Source organism: Podarcis bocagei (assembly GCF_964188305.1).
Source record: "Podarcis bocagei genome assembly, chromosome: 2".
NCBI lineage: Eukaryota > Metazoa > Chordata > Lepidosauria > Squamata > Lacertidae > Podarcis > Podarcis bocagei.
In genome coordinates this window covers 200,262-217,638 of record NC_138126.1, presented here as the reverse complement: position 1 = coordinate 217,638, position 17,377 = coordinate 200,262, and the positions used below count along the sequence as shown (strand labels likewise).

Here is a 17,377-nt window from a genome sequence, read left to right as displayed (position 1 = left end):
GCGGGGCCGCATTTGCATACGGCTCGCCGGCGAGGCGCCTCGAAGACCCGGCGCCGGAGCCGAGGCGGGATCGGGGGCTCCGCTGCCCAGCAGCTGGGACGGAGAAGGCAGGAGAAGATCGACGGAAAGGGCCGAGGAGTTTTGTCGGGGTCTCAACAGGTTCAGGTAGGCGGCTCTGTTGGCCTGACGTAGTCGAAATAAATAGAAATATTTTTGTAAAAAAATTCTGGTACCTGAAGCAGTGTGCATGCACACAAACACTTATACCCAGAAGAAACTTAGCTGGTCTCGAAGGTGCTACAAGACAATTGTTTAAAAAAAAATAAATGGTTTTTTAAAAGGATCTTTCCGAGGAATTTTAAAGGAAATTTGAAAACAGTTTTTTAAAAATCTAAAAATTAAAAAAAAATGTATTTATTTCGAGTTTATGCAGGTTATAGTTGATATTCCTAAGAAACGGAAGCTGGACCCGGGCAAGAAGAAGGGGTCATGTGCCCTCCTGCCCAGGGAGGATCTACTTTCTGAGGGTCTGGCTGGACTAGGCGGCCCTTGGGATACCAACGCCCCAATTCCGTCCTGTGCTTGGCACCCAAAGCCCCAAGAGCATCTCCCGCCCCATCAACCACCTCTGGGCCCCGCAATGAGCAGGGGGTCTCGGCCGAAGGACTGCCCCCTAGGGACCCCACAGCAGGGCCTTCTTGGGGGTGGCTCCCCAGAAGGGTCTGGAAGGCGCTCCCTGCCCAGGCCCCTCTGCCTCCCCTTGCTAGTGACCTCAGGTCTCCGGATTGTGGGTTCGAGAGCCATGTGGGCTGAAGGATTCCTTCAGGGGAAACCCGGAACACCCTGTTTCTTTTTCCAGTATTGTAAAACTGTATGTCTCCCGTTCCTCTGAGTCCCTGGAGTAGAGCAGGATTATAAGATGCCTTTCGTCACCAAAGTAAGGGGCTAAACCCACTCCCCACTCCCACTTGGGGGGGGGGGAGAAATAATAACAACAATTTTGTGTGTGTGTGTGTATATAAAATAAAATAAAAATAAGTTTTCTAATTTAGGCCACCCATCTGACATGAGTTGTCCTAGCCACTCTGGGCTGCTCCCAACAAAATATAAAAACACAAAAAACCCTCAATGGAAAGCACAGAAACAGGGAACAAACCTCCCCGCCCCATGTGCTCCCCCCAAACCACCCCTGTCTCCCTTTAACAGAACTCACACTCACAGCAGCCTACAGAAAAATATTTGCCTATTTTTAATTCCCCCGCTTTTTTTTTTTTTTGCAAAATGAGCTCCCAAATGGACAGAACATCAATACACCCCCCACCCCACCCCCCGAAGAATACAAACACGGCAGCCCCGCCCTTCGTCCCCCTGCCCCCCTCCTGTATCACGCAGAAGCCCCCCCCCCACCCCTGTGAGTCCATGAAGGCAGATTCACCATCTTCCAGCAAGCCAAGATTTTTTAGGGGGGGGGTTCCAGCTGTCCTCCTGCTCCCCGCCCCCCAAAGTCTGTGCCAGATTGTGGCGAGGGGCTAATCCGAGTCTGACAGGACGATGATCTCCTCCGGGTCGCACTGGGTCGCCACGCTGGCCTGCGGGGGTGGGGAGAGAGGGGGGTCAGAAGAGGAGGAAACCGGTGCCCTGCACCCCCTCCCTCCCTCCCCAGAGCAGCACCCAAAGGCCCCCGGCTGCCCCACCCGGCTGCCCCCCCTCCCTCCCTGAGGCAGACCAGCTGGGAGGCGGGGAGGGGGCAAAGTTTAAGAAAACTCTTCTGGCGTGAAGAGAGAAGTTTTTCTTCCTCTCACGTCACGGCTGGAACTTGCGGGCATCCGAAGAAGCTCAACACGGGGAGATTTGAGGCGGGCAAAAGAAGGTCCTCCTCAGTTGACGTGTGGAACTCCCTGCCACAAGAGGCAGGCACAGCCAACCAGCTGGGTGAATTGAAAAGGAGACACCTAGGCGTATTTGGCCACTATGAGGAGGGGAGGCTGGAGCGGCCACTGGCCCAATCCAGGAGGCTCTGCTCAGGCGCTGACTCCCAGGGGAAGAAGCTGAGCTCCCCCAGGGCTGGTGCTGGGAGAGGAAGGAAGAGGCAATTTGGGGCTCCCGATCGGGGCTCTTGTGCCTGGGGCAAATCCACACACCCCCATTTAGTACCTTCCAGATGGCTGCAAGGAGGCGGCCCCGATTCTGCGGCTGGGGGCTGCCCTGGGAGCTGCTGACCAGCCCCAGGCCTGGGGAGTCGGCGCAGGTGGAGTCGGCCAAGGGGGCCGGGCTGAGGCGCCCCTCTCCGTCCTTGTCTTGCTCCTCCTCCTCCTCCTCCTCCGAGCCAGTGCTGGGCACCTCAATGCAGCTGCCGGAGAAGAAACACACATTGACGGGGCGCTTGCACAGCCTGAGGCGGCTCAGAGCGTTTCGCAGAGTTGGAGAAGGGACCCCGAGGGGTGACCCAGCCCATTCCGCCTGCCCTGAAGGAATCGCCCCTCAAGCACCTCTGACCGTTTCCAAGCGGAGGTTGGGAGCCCCCGACAGGGACCCCTGAGGGGGTTGGGCTAGATGACCCTCAGGGTCCCTTCCAAGTCCACCCTTCTCTGATTCCATGACCAGTGGGGGGGTCAGGTGGGATTGCTAGGAGGAATTATGAAATATGGAGCAAGCCATTGTGTCCGCGATGAACGCATTGCGTTGACTGGGTTTGATTCATTGACAATCGTTTCTGATGGAATCCCCCAGGCCTCTCAGGCCTCTCCACCTCGGCCATTTGCTTTCTCTACACCTGACAGGCACGTATGAGCATTCAGAAACACAGGCCAGTTGCTTCATCAGGCATCCTCAGCACATAAAGATAGCAGGCTACTGTAATGTAGTTTCATCTTTAGAGAGATCTTAAAGGCCAGGAAGAGAGTTCACAAGGAGCTGGCAAATACTGCCAGCCTTCCACTCCTGTTTATGACCTCCGGGGTTTTGCTGAATGCATTCCTCCTTTTATTCCTATTTTATTTACTCTGGACTACGATGCATGCCCAAGTAGGAAATAGTTTCTTTGTAGTTTGAACTTTAACTTTGTTCCCACGTGGGGTTTTTTTGAAATGCTCAGAGGAAATCTGATTGGTTCTTACGAACACTGTGTAAAAAGTTCTTTTGTGAATAAAACGACCTGGGCCAAGGGGTGGACAGAGGAGAATTATTATTATTGGCACCTCCTCCCAGAATCTTGCCAGTCAAGCCTTGTGTGTATTTTAATAATCCGAGTCCAATCCTCCCTTGCTTTGGGAAGGCCACAGCCAGCTCTCAGGGACTCCACGACGTCCCTGGGGAAGGGGTCTGGGCCTGGACATCTCAGGGTCTGGGCTACTCCCGATCTGGCCCCCCAAGAAGCAGCAGCCCCCACGGAAGACCCACAAATGGTGTCTGGCCAGGACAGCGCTGAGAGGCAGCAGGAAACTTACTCTGCTTTTGGGCAGAACTTTGGGAAATGCCATTTGGGATTTGATCTGGACTTGTCCAAAGAACCCCTGGCGCATCCCAACCTCTGCTTAAAAACCGCCAAGGAAGGAGAGACCAGCTCCCTCTGGACTAGGCTAAAAGATCACACCAAGAGTCAGAGCACATTTCAAAGCAGAAATCCGTATCTGGTTTCCCCCGACAGCAGACTAGCGGCCAGTTGCCTTTGCACCTGCCAGGAAAGTAAGGCCGTAATAATAACAACAACAATAGTAATAAAACGCGGCTCCTGTCCAGGTCTGTTAATTGTCTTACTTTAAATGTTGTGAGGATCCTATTCCCTTTTAAAAGGTGGGTTTTGGCAGGGGGGATTTGCTATGTTGTTTTTATTTTATGTATTTTGTGGTTCAATATTTTGATTTTTTTCTGTGAAACGCCCTGAAACCTCAGGGTATAGGACAGTATATAATAAAATAACAACAACAACAATAATAATAAATCTTCTGGCGGGACAGCAAGGAAGGAGCCTCTCTTGCCAGGCAATCCTGCACTCTGAGAGCAGCTGCAGAAAAGACCCAGAGGCGGAATTTTTAAAAATGTGCAGATGAAACATCTCTGCAATTTACTGTGTTTGCCGGACATATTGAAGTAAGAAAAGGCAAAAACATTCCTCTTCCACTGGGCCTTGGGCGCAAAGGGGTCAGCGACTGGTATTGTGCTTTTGGTCATTATGGTCTGCATTTGCCTTTTATCTTGTCAAGCGCCCTGTGCTCTTTGGACGAAGGAAAGTATATAAGTTAGCCTTTCTTAAAAGAGGCTCTCTCTCTGAGGGCTCAGCACCCAGGCAGGTTCGGGGCAGGACCGATAGATTCCTTCTGGGCCAGCCTGGAACCCTCAGCCCCCTTGCAATCACAGAACTGCACTTGGAAGGGACAGCCACGGGCCCTCTAGCCCCACCCGCTTGCCCCCCCTCCCATGGAGTCTCCTCTCCCCCTTACCCCCTCCCTGCCCCTCCGCTCACCTGTTGGACTCCCGCCTGCTCCGCTTGCTGGGGGGCTGCCCGTTCACCCCACGCAGGGGCCCCCCGTTGTCCTGAGCTTGGCCGCGCTTGGCCGGGGGCCTCTGGGGATGGGGCGGCTTCTGGCGCGACCGGAAGACGGGCGAGGCCCCCCTGCCCCCCTGGGTCTGGTGCGGGGGGGAGGGGGTGGGGGGCGGCGTCTCGCCCGCCTCCAGCGTCAGGGCCTCCTCAATCTCCAGGAGGAACTGCTGGGAGGGGGAGGTGCCCACGGCAGGAGGGGGGTCTGCAGGGGCCTGCCCCACGCGCTGTCCACGTTCCTCTCCTTGGCGCCCCTCCGGGCTGTGCTCTTCCTCGTCCTCTTCCTCCGGCTCTTCCTCCGAGGAGGACGGCACCAGCTCAGGGGCCTCCAAGTCCATGTGCTGGTCGGCTTCCACTTCCTGGACGCGGGGGTCATCATCTGGGAGGGACAGCAGGGTCATGTTGTTTTAATTTATCATTTGGCCAATTATTTTTATTGATTTACCAAATTACTACAAATCAAACCAAATTCATTCAATTTAATACCAGAAAACAGCCTTGGCCCAGTATACCTGAAGGAGCGTTTCCACCCTCATCGTTCAGCCCGGACACTGAGGTCCAGCGCTGAGGGCCTTCTGGCGGTTCCCTCCCTGCGAGAAGCCAAGTTACAGGGAACCAGGCAGAGGGCTTTCTCGGTGGTGGCACCCGCCCTGTGGAACACCCTCCCAGCAGATGTCAAGGAAATAAACAACCATCTGACTTTTAGAAGACATCTGAAGGCAGCCCTGACATCACTTCACATTTGTTGATCACACGACATGCATTCAGCTGCCCCTTCACCATCCCACAAACAGCCCCCCTCAGGCCGCCGCCTCGTTGTCGTCCTCTGCCTCGGCCAGGTTCCACGGGGCGCAGAGCCCATGCAGCTGGCCTGGGCGGCAGAGGCAGCCTCCCCGCCTCCGCTTCCTCCTCCTGCTCGGCTCTTGGCCATACGCGGCCGCCTCAGCAGGAAGGAGGGAGGTGTCACCCAGAGATGTCCACGGCTTCAGAATGGCTGCAGGAGCTTCCTGCTGCCAATCCAAAGCCGTGCCAGCGTCGCAGAAGTCAGTCCCTGCGCGCCATGCCGGTTTAGCGCGGGAACTGACTGGGTGGGCGGCAGGGTCCGCACCGCAGGCTGGATTTACGAGCCCGGTGGGCCGCATCTGGCCCCTGGGCTGTAGTTTGCCGCCCCCTGATCTAATCCACAAGAGCACGCGTAGCTCGATTCCGGACTCTGCGCTCCTTTGTTTTTTCTCTTTCTGCTTGTGTGTGAAATGGCAGGACCCCCAACACAAAAGGCCCCTCTGGGTGGGCCCCCAGGGTCATGAAACTCAGCCAAAGCATCTGCACAGCTGAGAGAGCCTGAGACTTAGGGTGGCGGGTTCGAGTCCTGTGACAGACGGCCTCCCAGCCTCTGCTTAGAAACCTCCGCAGCAGGAGGAGCCACCCCCTTCTAAAGGAGGGACAGACTCCTTCAGAAAGTGGGGGGGGGTCCCTTCTGATGTCACCCCAGCCCCCAGCCTACCTGGGGCAGCCCCTTCCTCCTCCTCCTCCTCTTCCTCCTCCAGGCTCTTCTGCAGCTCGGCTTCTATGTCCGACTCTGACGAAGACTCTTCCTCCTCCTCTTCTTCCTCGTCCTCCTCTTCCTCCTCCGCCCCTGCACTGGCCACGCTCCGGCCGGGGCTGCCCTAGGGAAGAGAGACAACGAGGGTCACCCTCTGATCCTGACAATGCCAGGGATGGACAAAGCGCTGCGCCCCATCAAGATCCCAGAACGGGGCCCAGAGCAAACCGCCCCAGAGAGACCCTTCCCCTCTAAGGAGGGGGGTCTCAAAGCGGCAGCAGCAGCAGCAGCTGCCCAGGCCCCCGCCTGCAGGAAGAAAGCCCCCAAAGAGCCCCTCCCTGCCCAGCCCTGGATCCACCCTCACAGGAGGGACCCCAGGGGCCATCTAGTCTACCCCCTGCAATGCACAAAAAATGCATTTATTCATTTACTACGATAAGCATGCATGGGCATAAAGAAAATATCAGAGCCGTTGGGGATCTACGTGTGATGCCTGATCATCAAGAAGAGCTACTTGCCAGTGGCCTGAATTCATTAATTTTATAATGAATGATTTTAGAGTGTTGTTTATGCTATACTTTTATACTGTTTTATTGTTGTTAGCCGCCCTGAGCCCGGCTTCGGCTGGGGAGGGCGGGATATAAATAAAATTTACTATTATTATTATTATTATTACTGGCAGCAATATTAAGAGAGAAAGATAATTAACTTTTTGTAGCAGAATGGAGGCCCTTTTTTAAGGTCTGGAAAAGCACTGCAAACAAATGAAATCACAGGCAGGATTTGAGGTAGGGCTAGTGGAAGAAAAACAATAAAGGAACTGTACTAGAGAGGTTGGTAATAGATGAGAAATTGAAATATAATGCAGTAGAAAAGAGTTTGAATAAAAAGACTAGGTGCTGGGAAGTCAATACACAAAACAATCTCTCTATATAATCTGAAGTTAGCTTGTAAAAAATTGGAAACTCAATGAACATTACATGGGGGGGGGAGTGTTACAGTCACAAACCTATTGCAGGAAACTGGTATCCATAATTAAGATGCCTGCTGAATCTCCAGGGGCAGGGAGTTCCACAGGGCTGGGCCATCAACACTTTATTATTATAATTATTCTTTGTTGATTGACATAAAAGGCTCCGCTTCCGAGTGTTGTCTGGCTGACTTAGGGAATGGCCAGTGATGCTCTTGCAGGCGGGCCCAGATGGGCTGGAAGGGTTCAGGCTCCGGCCTTTGTGAATCAACGTTGAGGACCTTGAACCCAGCCCAGCGCGAGAGAGGGGGCCCTTTCCAAGGAGGCAGGTGGGGAAAGGCCCCCGCCCAGAAAGAGCCCCCTCTGCCGGAAGCCCAGCCTGCCGCGAGGGGCCCCATCTTTTCCGCGCCAAGCCCCCTCACCTCCTGGGGAGAGGCTGGCTCCCCCTGCTGGCGCCCGGGGGCATCGCTGGGCCCGGGCCCGTCTCTGCCAGTGCTGCCGCCCCGCGATTCCCTCCGGCGCCGCTGCCCCTCGTCCTCGCTCCGGTCCTGCAGCTGCGCAAACCGGGAGGTGACCTCCTCCAGGCGCTGCAGGGCCTTCTCCCGGTTCTGGCGCAGGCGCCGGGCCAGCTCAGGGTCCGACAAGGCCGGGTCCGAATCTGCAGGGGAAGAGATGGGACGGGCGTTGCAGCGGGTTGGGATGGATGACCCCCGGGCCCCGCAAAGCTCCACAATGCCAAGAACCCCCCGAGCCCCTTCCTGGCCTGGAGCTTTGTAAGTGTCGGACAATCTGAAATACGCTCAGGTGCCACAATGGGTCCGTGCGCCCGGCTTTTAACCAGAAAGGCAATGGGATGGCCGTGGGCAGGAGTCCCACACTCCCCCCTCAAAATGGCCTCCTCTGAGGGAACCGCCAAGATCTCCCGCCACTTGATTCGTTTGTGCATTCGATGGCAGTTTCCCTCAGAATGGCTTCCTCCGAGGGAAATTTTCAACAATTCCCACTATTTCCATGGTGTGTGCATGTTTCTGAACTTTGAAGCATCTTTAAAGCCCTACGGGAATGATGGCCAACTCCCTCCCCCCCCCCGGCCTCCTCGGAGGGGAATTTCCATTTCCCCGCTATTTTTATTATGTGTGCCTTTGTCTGAACTGAGGCACCTGTGTGTGTTGTGCCCCCTGCGCCCCCCGCCTCCCGCCAGTGCCCCCGGGCGCTCACTGGGCCGGTACTGGTCGGTGAGGTGGCTGCCGAAGTTGTAGACGAGGTCGAGGTGGCGGCGCTCCTGGAGGTGGTTGCCCACCTCGCGGAAGGCCTCGGCCGCCATGCTCTCCATTTGGCGCTTGGGCAGGCCCAGGCTGTGGCGGGTGCTGGCCTTCTGCACGGCCTTGAGGATGTCGGCGTAGTCGGGAAAGGCCTCGGGGCGGTTGATGAGGCGCTCGATGCGCCGGTTGACCTCCGGGTAGCGGGTGCCGCGGTAGGGGATGCGCTGCTCGATGACGCGCCCCGTCAGGCTGCTGCAGTCCTTCAGCTGGCAGAGGCGCTGGAAGATGCGCACCATGCGCCGCTTCAGCCGGCTCTCCTGCAGGTACGTCGAGTCCTCGCTGTCCAGCTCCTCCAGGTCTAGCTCCCGCTCCTGCAGCTTCCGGATCTCCACCTCGTGGAGCCGCAGCAGGTCCTCCAGGTAGCGGATCTGCCGCTTGGAGCCCTCGCCCGGAGCCTTGGCGGCGGGGCCCGGAGCCTTGGCCGCAGGGCCCGGAGCGTTCACGGGGCCGGCAGGGGCGGCGCTGGGCCCGGGGGCCTCTGGCTCTGGAGCCGGCAGGGGCAGCTTCTTCTTCTGGCTGTGGGCCCGGAAGACGGTGCAGAGCTCGTTGATGTAGACGTAGACCTTGGTGCTGCGCGCCTGCACCCGCGCCAGGCAGCGGCCCAGGACGTTGCGGAACTCCACCGAGGAGAGGAAGGCGGGCGCTGCCTTCTGGTGCCGCCCCGTCAGGTAGGGGAGCACCTCCGGGTGGTCGGCCGTGTGCAAGGAGCAGAAGGCCACAAACTGCGGAGAAAGGAGAGGGGAGGGTCAGGGGCGCAGGGAGCCCACCCACCCTCCGACCGAAGCCTGCACCCACGGGAGTCCCCGCCAGGGACTAGAAACTTGGAGGGGCCCCTGGAACTGGCCAAGAGAGGGGCCATTTTGAAAGGCAATCCACTCCTGCGCCTGGGGCTTTCTGGTAGCAGAAAAGGCAGAACGATGGAAGAAGCAGGGAGAGAAAACGTTTCTTCTCTCTCTCTCTCAACACTCGAACTCGACCTCCAAGGAAGCCGGATGTCGGGAGATTCGGGGCAGATCAAAGAAAGGACTTTATCTGCGCAGCACATTGTTCAACTGTGGAACTCCCTCCCACAGGAGGCAGGCAAGGCCACCCGTACTCCCTCCTACAAAGCTGCCCAAGTTTTGTGATCTTCAGGCAAGGTCTCAGGCACGTTGGAAGAGAAGGAAACCAAACGCATTGTGGACGGGGCCTGCCAGGGAGCGGCAGCCTTTTGACAGGCCCTGCACAGAGGAGGCTGCAACGCCCCTGGAAGACTTCCAGCGTGGCTTTGAGAGAAGGCGGAGGGACTGCACAACGGAGGAGGCCTTGTCCGTGGCGCATCCACCCTCTGCCAGCCAAAGGTCGCTCCCAACCTGAACACAAGACACCGGGGGGGGGGCAGCTTCCAAGTCACAGAATGGTCATCTAGTCCAGCCCCCGGCAATGCAGTGATCTCAGCTCAAGCATCCAGGACAGACGGCTGCCCAACCCCTGCTTAGAAACCTCCAAGGAAGGAGAGTCTGCTACCCCCAGAACATTTTTGGCAGAGGAGGCAGCTGGTTTCATTTCCCCTGCTGGTCACCTGACCCGGAAAGCTGTCTGTGGACCAACGCCGGCTCCCTTGGCCTGACAGTGAGATGAAGGCTGCCCCCCAGAGTCGCTTTGGACTGAACTTCACCGTCCTGGGGGCCTATATGCTGATTGGCTCCCTTTCACACTCTGCTTAATTGCAGACTTTGGGATGCTGGGCTCTAGGCCAGGGTCAGCAAACCTTTTCAGCAGGGGGCCAGTCCACTGTCCCTCAGACCTTGTGGGGGGCCGGACTATATGTTGCCATGATTATGACCTGCATTTTTGGCAAAGACTCTTCTTTGGACCAACCCCAATGTTACCCAAATGTGATTTGCGGGGGGGTGGGGTTTCCCCTCACACACCCACACTGCTTCCTTTGCATTTTATGCATTGACAGTTGTTATTTCTCTCATAAGGCAGGGTGGGGGGGCTGAGGTAAGCGCGCCATTCTTGGATCCTTTTCCCTCTTCCCCACCCTGGAAGAAAAGATTGCAGCGCGCGCGCATGATGGACAGAAAAGGGGCTTGTTTCAAGCAGCCGCCCACCTCACTTTTGACCCCCAAGCCTGGATGAGTCACAAAAAACGTCGCGTGCACCCTATGCCGGCTGCCTGGATTCCCGGTCTGTCCGCAGGCTGGCTCTCGAAGGCAATTGGGCCTGATCCGGCCCACAAACCTTGGTTTGCCAACTCATGCTCTAGGCCCAGAGAGGGGAGAAGCTTTGGAGAGCTGCCCGCTGGGGCCTTGCCACAGTGTTACAAGCTCATATACAGAATATTAGCAGATCACCAAATGCCACCTTAAACCTAGGTGACAGTCGCCACAACCAAACATCTAGGCACCTTTTGGCAACAAAATTTGTTAATAATAACAACAACGCGTTTCTAAATGTCTGGGCAGGCTCACCTGCACAGAATTTTTTGAGCAGGAGCCAAAAAGAGCCCAGCAAACACACCACTGCTGACATCAACAGACGGGGAATTCCAGAGCCGCCGCTATAAGACCAGTTTCTGACAAATGCAGAAGAGGCGTTCTGTGACACCTGCCACATGGCTAGCAAGGACCACCCTAAGGATGCCAGAGGCTGGGTGGCCTGCTGCCCACGATGGAAGCGAACCTGCAGACACACATCCCCTGCGGCTTCAGCCCAGGCAGACCAGCCCCCCAACTCCTGACGGAAGAGGAAAGGCCACCCCCCCCGGGCATGGCCCCCTCTCCACCAAAAAGCAGTTGGGAGTTACTAAGCCCAGCCGAGAAAAGACTAGGACAAGGAAGCCCAGCCAGAGAGAGGGGGTGGGGGACCCAAGAAGATTCCCCCCTGCTCCATCCCCAGGCGGAGAAGAGGGTCTCGGGGTCCCCACGTCCCCCCTTTGGACTGCGCAGGTCTCCAGAGCTCACCTCTGCAAAGAGCCGCTCGTTCTCCGCCTTGAGGCTGGCAGGGTCCTTCCCGGGGGCGGGGGCTTTCTGCCCCGCTCGGCCGGCGGCGGCCTGGGGGGCTTCCCTGCTGGGGGGCTGCGGGGCGGGGGGCTCCTCGTCTTCATCCAGGATGATGATGCTGCCGCTGGGGGAGGCCATGGCGGCGCCGGCAGGCGGGGGGTCAGCGGCAGGAGGGGCCAAGCATCCCAGGCGGAGGGGCCGGGCAGAGCACCCTCGGGCGTCACCTGCGGGGGGGAGCAAAGAGGAAGTCACTCGCCTGCCAGAAATACCACCCTAGGCCGTTCTTTTGGGGGGTCTCCCCTCCCCCCCCCCACGCGCCAAGGGGGCCCCAGACCCCCCTCCCCCTCCCCCCCCCAACAGGAGGACCCTCCTCCCTTCTCCCCGCCCACCTGGCCCAAGAACCAAGGCCTGAGAGCCCCCCCCCGACCCCTCTCTCTCGGCGCCCCCTCGCCCCCCCCGGCTTCGCTTTCGGTTCCCTTGCCTCCTCCGCGGCCAGCCCAGAAGAAATGCCTCCCTTCCTCCCGGCCCACTGCGCAGGACCGGAAGTGCCCGCCTTTCCCGCCATCTTGCCGTACGGCGAGGAGCCGGCTTTCCCGCGCTCCCTCTGCGGCGCTGGGCGGCCCTGCTGCGGCCCAGCGTCGGGCGCTTCGCCCGCGTCTCCGCGGGGCGCCCCGGCCCCCTGCCTCTCGCCTTCCCGCCCCGAACGGGAGGCCTCGCCGGGGCCTCGGGGCGCCGCCACCTTGCCGTACGGAGCCGCCTCTTCCGGCCACGTGACCGCCGTCACCCGCCCGCGATTTGAATCCGAGGGAGCCGTTGGTTCGGCAGGCCCCGCCCCGCCCTGGCCCGGCCCCTTCCCGCCGCCTTGCCTTAGGGGGAGAGGCCCCCCGCGGCCCCGAGGAGCGCGCCGCGTCGCCGGAGGCGGGAAGGAAGGCCGGGCCGGTCCGTTCCCTCCATTCCGCGGGAACGAGTTCCTTGGCGGTGAGGTGCTCGCGCATGCGCCCCGCGCCCTCTTCCGCTCGAGTTTCGGCCGCGGTCGCCCTCCTTCCTTCTCGGCCTCTGCGCATGCTCTGTGTTCTTCCCGCTTCGTGGAGGCAGCCATCATGTTGTACGGAAGCGGAGGGGGCCGCGAGAGGCGACCAGGTCGGGAAGGGCTGCCAGCTTGGGGGAGACGCGGGGTCCGAGTTTCCCGGGGAAGCCAGAGGGCCAGGCGCCTCTCCCCGCCCCGGCCAGGCTGGGGCCAAAGCAGCGGGCAGCAAACGGAGGCCTGGGTGTCTTCTTAATCTTTTCTTGGAAGCCGGCCAGAGTGGCTGCGGAAGCCCAGTCAGATGGGCGGGGCATAAGTCGTATTTTATTATTATTATTATCATTATCATCATCATCATCATCATCATCTCTGTCCGTGGACAGCCTGGCACAGAACACTCTGGCCCAAGGAGAAAGAGCAGCCTCTCGACAGGCAGAAGTTCAACAGGTGGAGACGCAGGAGAAGGTTCCCCTGGCGAGTTTCTGTTGGTCGGGAAGCCGCCCTTCTGCCCTTGGGAGAAGGGACCTTTGGGTACCCTCCTGATGCTCATACGTTGAACCTAAACCCTAAGCAGCCTTGGCCCAGGATCCCTGAAGGAGCGTCTCCACCTCCATCGTTCAGCCCGGACACTGAGGTCCAGCGCCGAGGGCCTTCTGGCGGTTCCCTCCCTGCAAGAAGGGAGGTTACAGGGAACCAGGCAGAGGGCCTTCTCAGTGGTGGCGCCCGCTCTGTGGAACGCCTTCCCATCAGACGTCAACTACCTGACTTTTAGAAAACACCTGAAGGCAGCCCTGTTGGGGGAAGTTTTTAATGACTGATGTTTTATCGTGTTTTTAATATTTTATTGGGAGCCGCCCAGAGTGCGGGGTATAAATAGTTATTGTTGCCTCAGGGCACCAGGAGACCCTGCAGCAGCAGCTGGATCAGGCCAGAGGGGCAGGCCTGCAGACTGGATCCGAGCACGAGAGGAAGCCTCCCCTGCTGGCTGGTAGCTCCTCCGTGAACCTCAAAGCTGGGCTGTCTCCTTTGGGAGGGAGTTCCATAGATGAACCAATAAGTCCTTTTTGATTGGATTTTGAATCTTGCATTGTTCAGCTTCATGGGGTGTCTTACGTTACAGGAGAGATAGAAACTTTTCTCTATCCATTTTCTTCATCCATTATATTTACCATGTCATTATGTCATTTGCCTTTTTACTAAACTGTGTTAGAAATATGTGTATAATGTTATTGTTATAAAAACAGAGACGGCTCTGGTTGCCCTAATGGATGATCTCCGTAGACAACTGGATCGAGGCGGGTCAGGACTGCTGATCCTTTTAGATTTGTCAGCAGCCTTTGACATGGTTGATCATGATCTTCTGGACCACCGCCTTGCAGACGTGGGGATACAGGGCATAGCCCGTAACTGGCTGTGCTCTTTTATCTCTGGTCGGGGACAGAGGGTGGCACTAGGGAGGGAAATGTCGTCACGCCACTCCTTGGTGTGTGGAGTGCCGCAGGGCGCAATTCTCTCCCCGATGCTTTTTAACATCTTTATGCACCCCCTTGCCCAGATTATCCGGAGCTTTGGGCTGGGCTGTCACCAATATGCTGATGACACTCAGCTCTATCTGCTGATGGATGGCCACACCGACTCGGCCCCGAACACACTGACCAGATGCTTGGAAGCTGTGGCTGGATGGTTTCGTGGGAGCCGATTGAAACTAAATCCTTCGAAGACAGAGGTCCTATGGCTGGGTCGGGATGGCATGGGGATGAGGGACCAACTCCCTTCTCTTGCTGGGGCCCAATTAGTGCCATTGCCTTCCGTTAAGAGTTTGGGTGTAATCCTTGACGCCTCCCTTTCTAGGGAGGCACAAGTTACAGCAACGGCCAAGGCAACATTTTTCCACCTTCACCGCATCAAGCAGTTGGTCCCTTACCTTTCCCACCCCGACCTTGTCACAGTGATCCATGCGACAGTCACCTCCAGGCTTGACCACAAACTTGACATGAGCCAACAGTGTGACGCGGCAGCTAAAAAAGCCAATGCAATTCTGGGCTGCATCAATAGGAGTATAGCATCTAGATCAAGGGAAGTAATAGTGCCACTGTATTCTGCTCTGGTCAGACCTCACCTGGAGTACTGTGTCCAGTTCTGGGCACCACAGTGCAAGAAGGACACTGACAAACTGGACCGTGTCTGACCAGAGCAGAATACAGTGGCACTATTACCTCCCTTGATCTAGATGCTATACTCCTATTGATGCAGCCCAGAATTGCATTGGCTTTTTTAGCTGCCGCGTCACACTGTTGGCTCATGTCAAGTTTGTGGTCAACCAAGACTCCTAGATCCTTTTCACATGTACTGCTCTCAAGCCAGGTGTCACCCATCTTGTATTTGTGCCTCTCATTTTTTTTGCCCAAGTGCAGTACTTTACATTTCTCCCTGTTAAAGTTCATCTTGTTTGTTTTGGCCCAGTTCTCTAATCTGTCAAGGTCGTTTTGAAGTGTGATCCTGTCCTCTGGGGTGTTAGCCACCCCTCCCAGTTTGGTGTCATCTGCAAATTTGATCAGAATATCGTATATAGAAGTATATCGAATACGTATATAGAAGTAGTTAAAACTGAAATTACTGCCTCTGCTTAGGAGTCAGAATGGTAACAAGCCCAAACCTGCTGAAAAGGAATGATTGGAGGATGACACCTTAATAAGGTAACAGGAGTTTCTAAGCAGAAAACAATTCCAAATATGGTGTGCCCAATTGGAAGGCCAGGTAGTGTGTCTGTGAGCTGCTTACGCATTGCTTTAGCCAATAATATTGCAAACATGATATGGGCGCAAGGATTGCATGTATTCACCTGATAGAGGAGTAGCATATAAAAGCCTGAGGGCATGTACTGTGGTCAGACCATGATTGTGGCAACAGCCTTGTGGTTGACCATTCAGCGCTGTCTTAATGATGAAGAAATCTCTGTTCAGCCTACCCTGTGTACCTGACTCCTCTTTCCTTAGAGGTTTTTGGCTGTCTGCTTCAAGGAAGGAACCCTCCAAATTTCCCTAACGACTGAAAAGACCCAAACACTGCAAATGAGCAGGTGTGTGCGCGCCCCAAAGGCACATGGAATCCGGAGTCCTTGAAGTACCTACTTGGTGCTGCTTTAAAAACATCGGCGCTGGTGATCGCCGCTGCATCTTGTGGCAGCAAATCCCACAGTGGCCTGAAATCTCCCGCCTTTCAGCTTTGCTGGGTGCCCTCCTGCCAGGGCTCAGAAAATCTCGCTGGCCCAAACTGCTGCAGCCAGATTGCTGACCAGGACTGGTTAGAGGGTCTTGCTAGAACAGCTCTAGTCGCAACCCAAAGGGCTGGCTTTCATCTATAAAGCCCAACATGTCTGAAGGATCCAATTGCCTCCTGTGGAAGCTGCCCAGGCTCTGAGATCTCCAGGAAGTGCTACGCCCCCAGACAGGCCCCTGGTCACCAGGCCCACAGGATGGGGGAGGAACCTGGGGTTGCTGTTTCTCTGCTGCCCCCACCCCACTGCAGACAGATCAGTGTTTTGCAGTATCTCCTCCCTGGCCTGAAAACGAGGTGAGGGGCGCAACCCCATCGTTGCCTTTGACTGGGTCCTTGACCTTTTTATCTTCTCCCTGCCAGGGGTTGTGCTGGACTCAAGAACCGACTGGATGAGCACCAAGCAAGGGAAGCTCCATCCAGCAAGACGGAGGTCCCCGAGGGCAGGCTCTTGATGGGGTCCCTGGGGAGGAGTGGGGACATAGCTTAGGGTCCTCCTGGATCCTTGGCTGGCCCTTGAGGCTCCCTTGGACTCTGCGTTCCCCATCCAAGGCCCTTCTTTGTGTGTCTCCTCCGCGAGAGATCAAGGGGTGGCAAGACAAGAGCAGGTCCTTTTCTGCAGTGGCTCCCCATTTGCAGGTGCCTTCACAAGACACCTTTGGGCACCAGGCGGAAACGTCCCTCTTCAAGCAGGCCTTGGGTTGATTACACAATCTGTGGTCTTTTAAAGTGTGTGTGTGAGACGGAGCTCTTGTTTTGTTAGTTGTTATGGTATGCATTGGTGTGTTTTGTCCTTTGAAGGTGGTATGGGAGGAAGAGGTTCTGGGGAAAGGGCTGGCACTGTCAAGGAACCTTTTCTATTCCCTGCCCCACCACTGATTTTCCCTCCCAAGTGCTGTTTCAGCAGAGCTAGAGGAGGAGCCTGGCCTGTTTGTGAGGCCAGTCGGGGGTCCTTGGTCTCCTGACCTGACCTGCTGTAAGGCTGCTCTTGCGCCCGAGAGCTGCCCCAGGAGGGGGCTGGCGGCTGCTCGGCTGGGGAACGGTCTCCTCAGGGAGGGGGACTCTCCTTCCATGGAGGCTTTCAAGCAGAGATTGGGAGGCCATCTGTCAGGGCTGCTTGAGCTGAGATCACTGCATTGCAGGGGGTTGGACTGGATGACCCTCAGGATCCCTTCCAATTCAACAATTCTATGATTCTGTGATCCACAGTCTGAGCAAGCAAGCACAGAAGCACCCAAGACCTTGCCCTTGAGGACCCCCCCCCCATTCCAGCCCCCCTCCCAGGCTCCCTCTGTTCTGGCCCCCCAAGCAAAGCACAGTGGAGAGCTTTGCATCCACCTTCCCTCCTGCTCTCAGCTGCTGCTTTTATATCTATATATATCTGATGCTTTTGTCTTGCTGGCCATTTTTAGAATTGCACTCTTTCATGCTTGCAAGTTGCCTCAAGGTCACTTGCTGCAAATAAATAAAAGGTGAGGCCTGCAGAATAGGTGCCACTCGGTATCTCTTGCGTTATCAGCAATCCCTGCCGCTCGCCCACTTGCGCCCTGCATGGCATGGCTGACAGAACCAGACCCATGGCACTTCCCTCCCTCCCTCCGTGGGGCTGACCTCTTAGCCTTGGCTGGCCCTTCCAGCAGCAGTGTGGGTCACCCAAACCACCCCCACCCCCATAGTGTCTGAGCTCTGGGGCAGGCTGTCTTTGATGGAAGAGGGCG

At 56.8% G+C, this 17,377-nt stretch overlaps 1 protein-coding gene across 1 annotated transcript; it reads right to left on the bottom strand.

Annotated features, from left to right (window-relative positions):
- Positions 1-1,379: 1,379 nt before the first annotated feature.
- On the bottom strand, positions 1,380-11,519 carry DAXX (death domain associated protein). Its single transcript, XM_081182250.1, has 7 exons — positions 11,321-11,519; positions 8,269-9,094; positions 7,473-7,708; positions 6,042-6,204; positions 4,463-4,916; positions 2,155-2,350; positions 1,380-1,589 (listed from the first exon to the last, which is right to left on the bottom strand). The coding sequence occupies exons 1-7, from the start codon at positions 11,495-11,497 to the stop codon at positions 1,530-1,532; spliced, it is 2,112 nt and encodes a 703-aa protein (XP_081038376.1). The 5' UTR covers positions 11,498-11,519; the 3' UTR covers positions 1,380-1,529.
- Between the last annotated feature and the right edge of the window lie 5,858 nt (positions 11,520-17,377).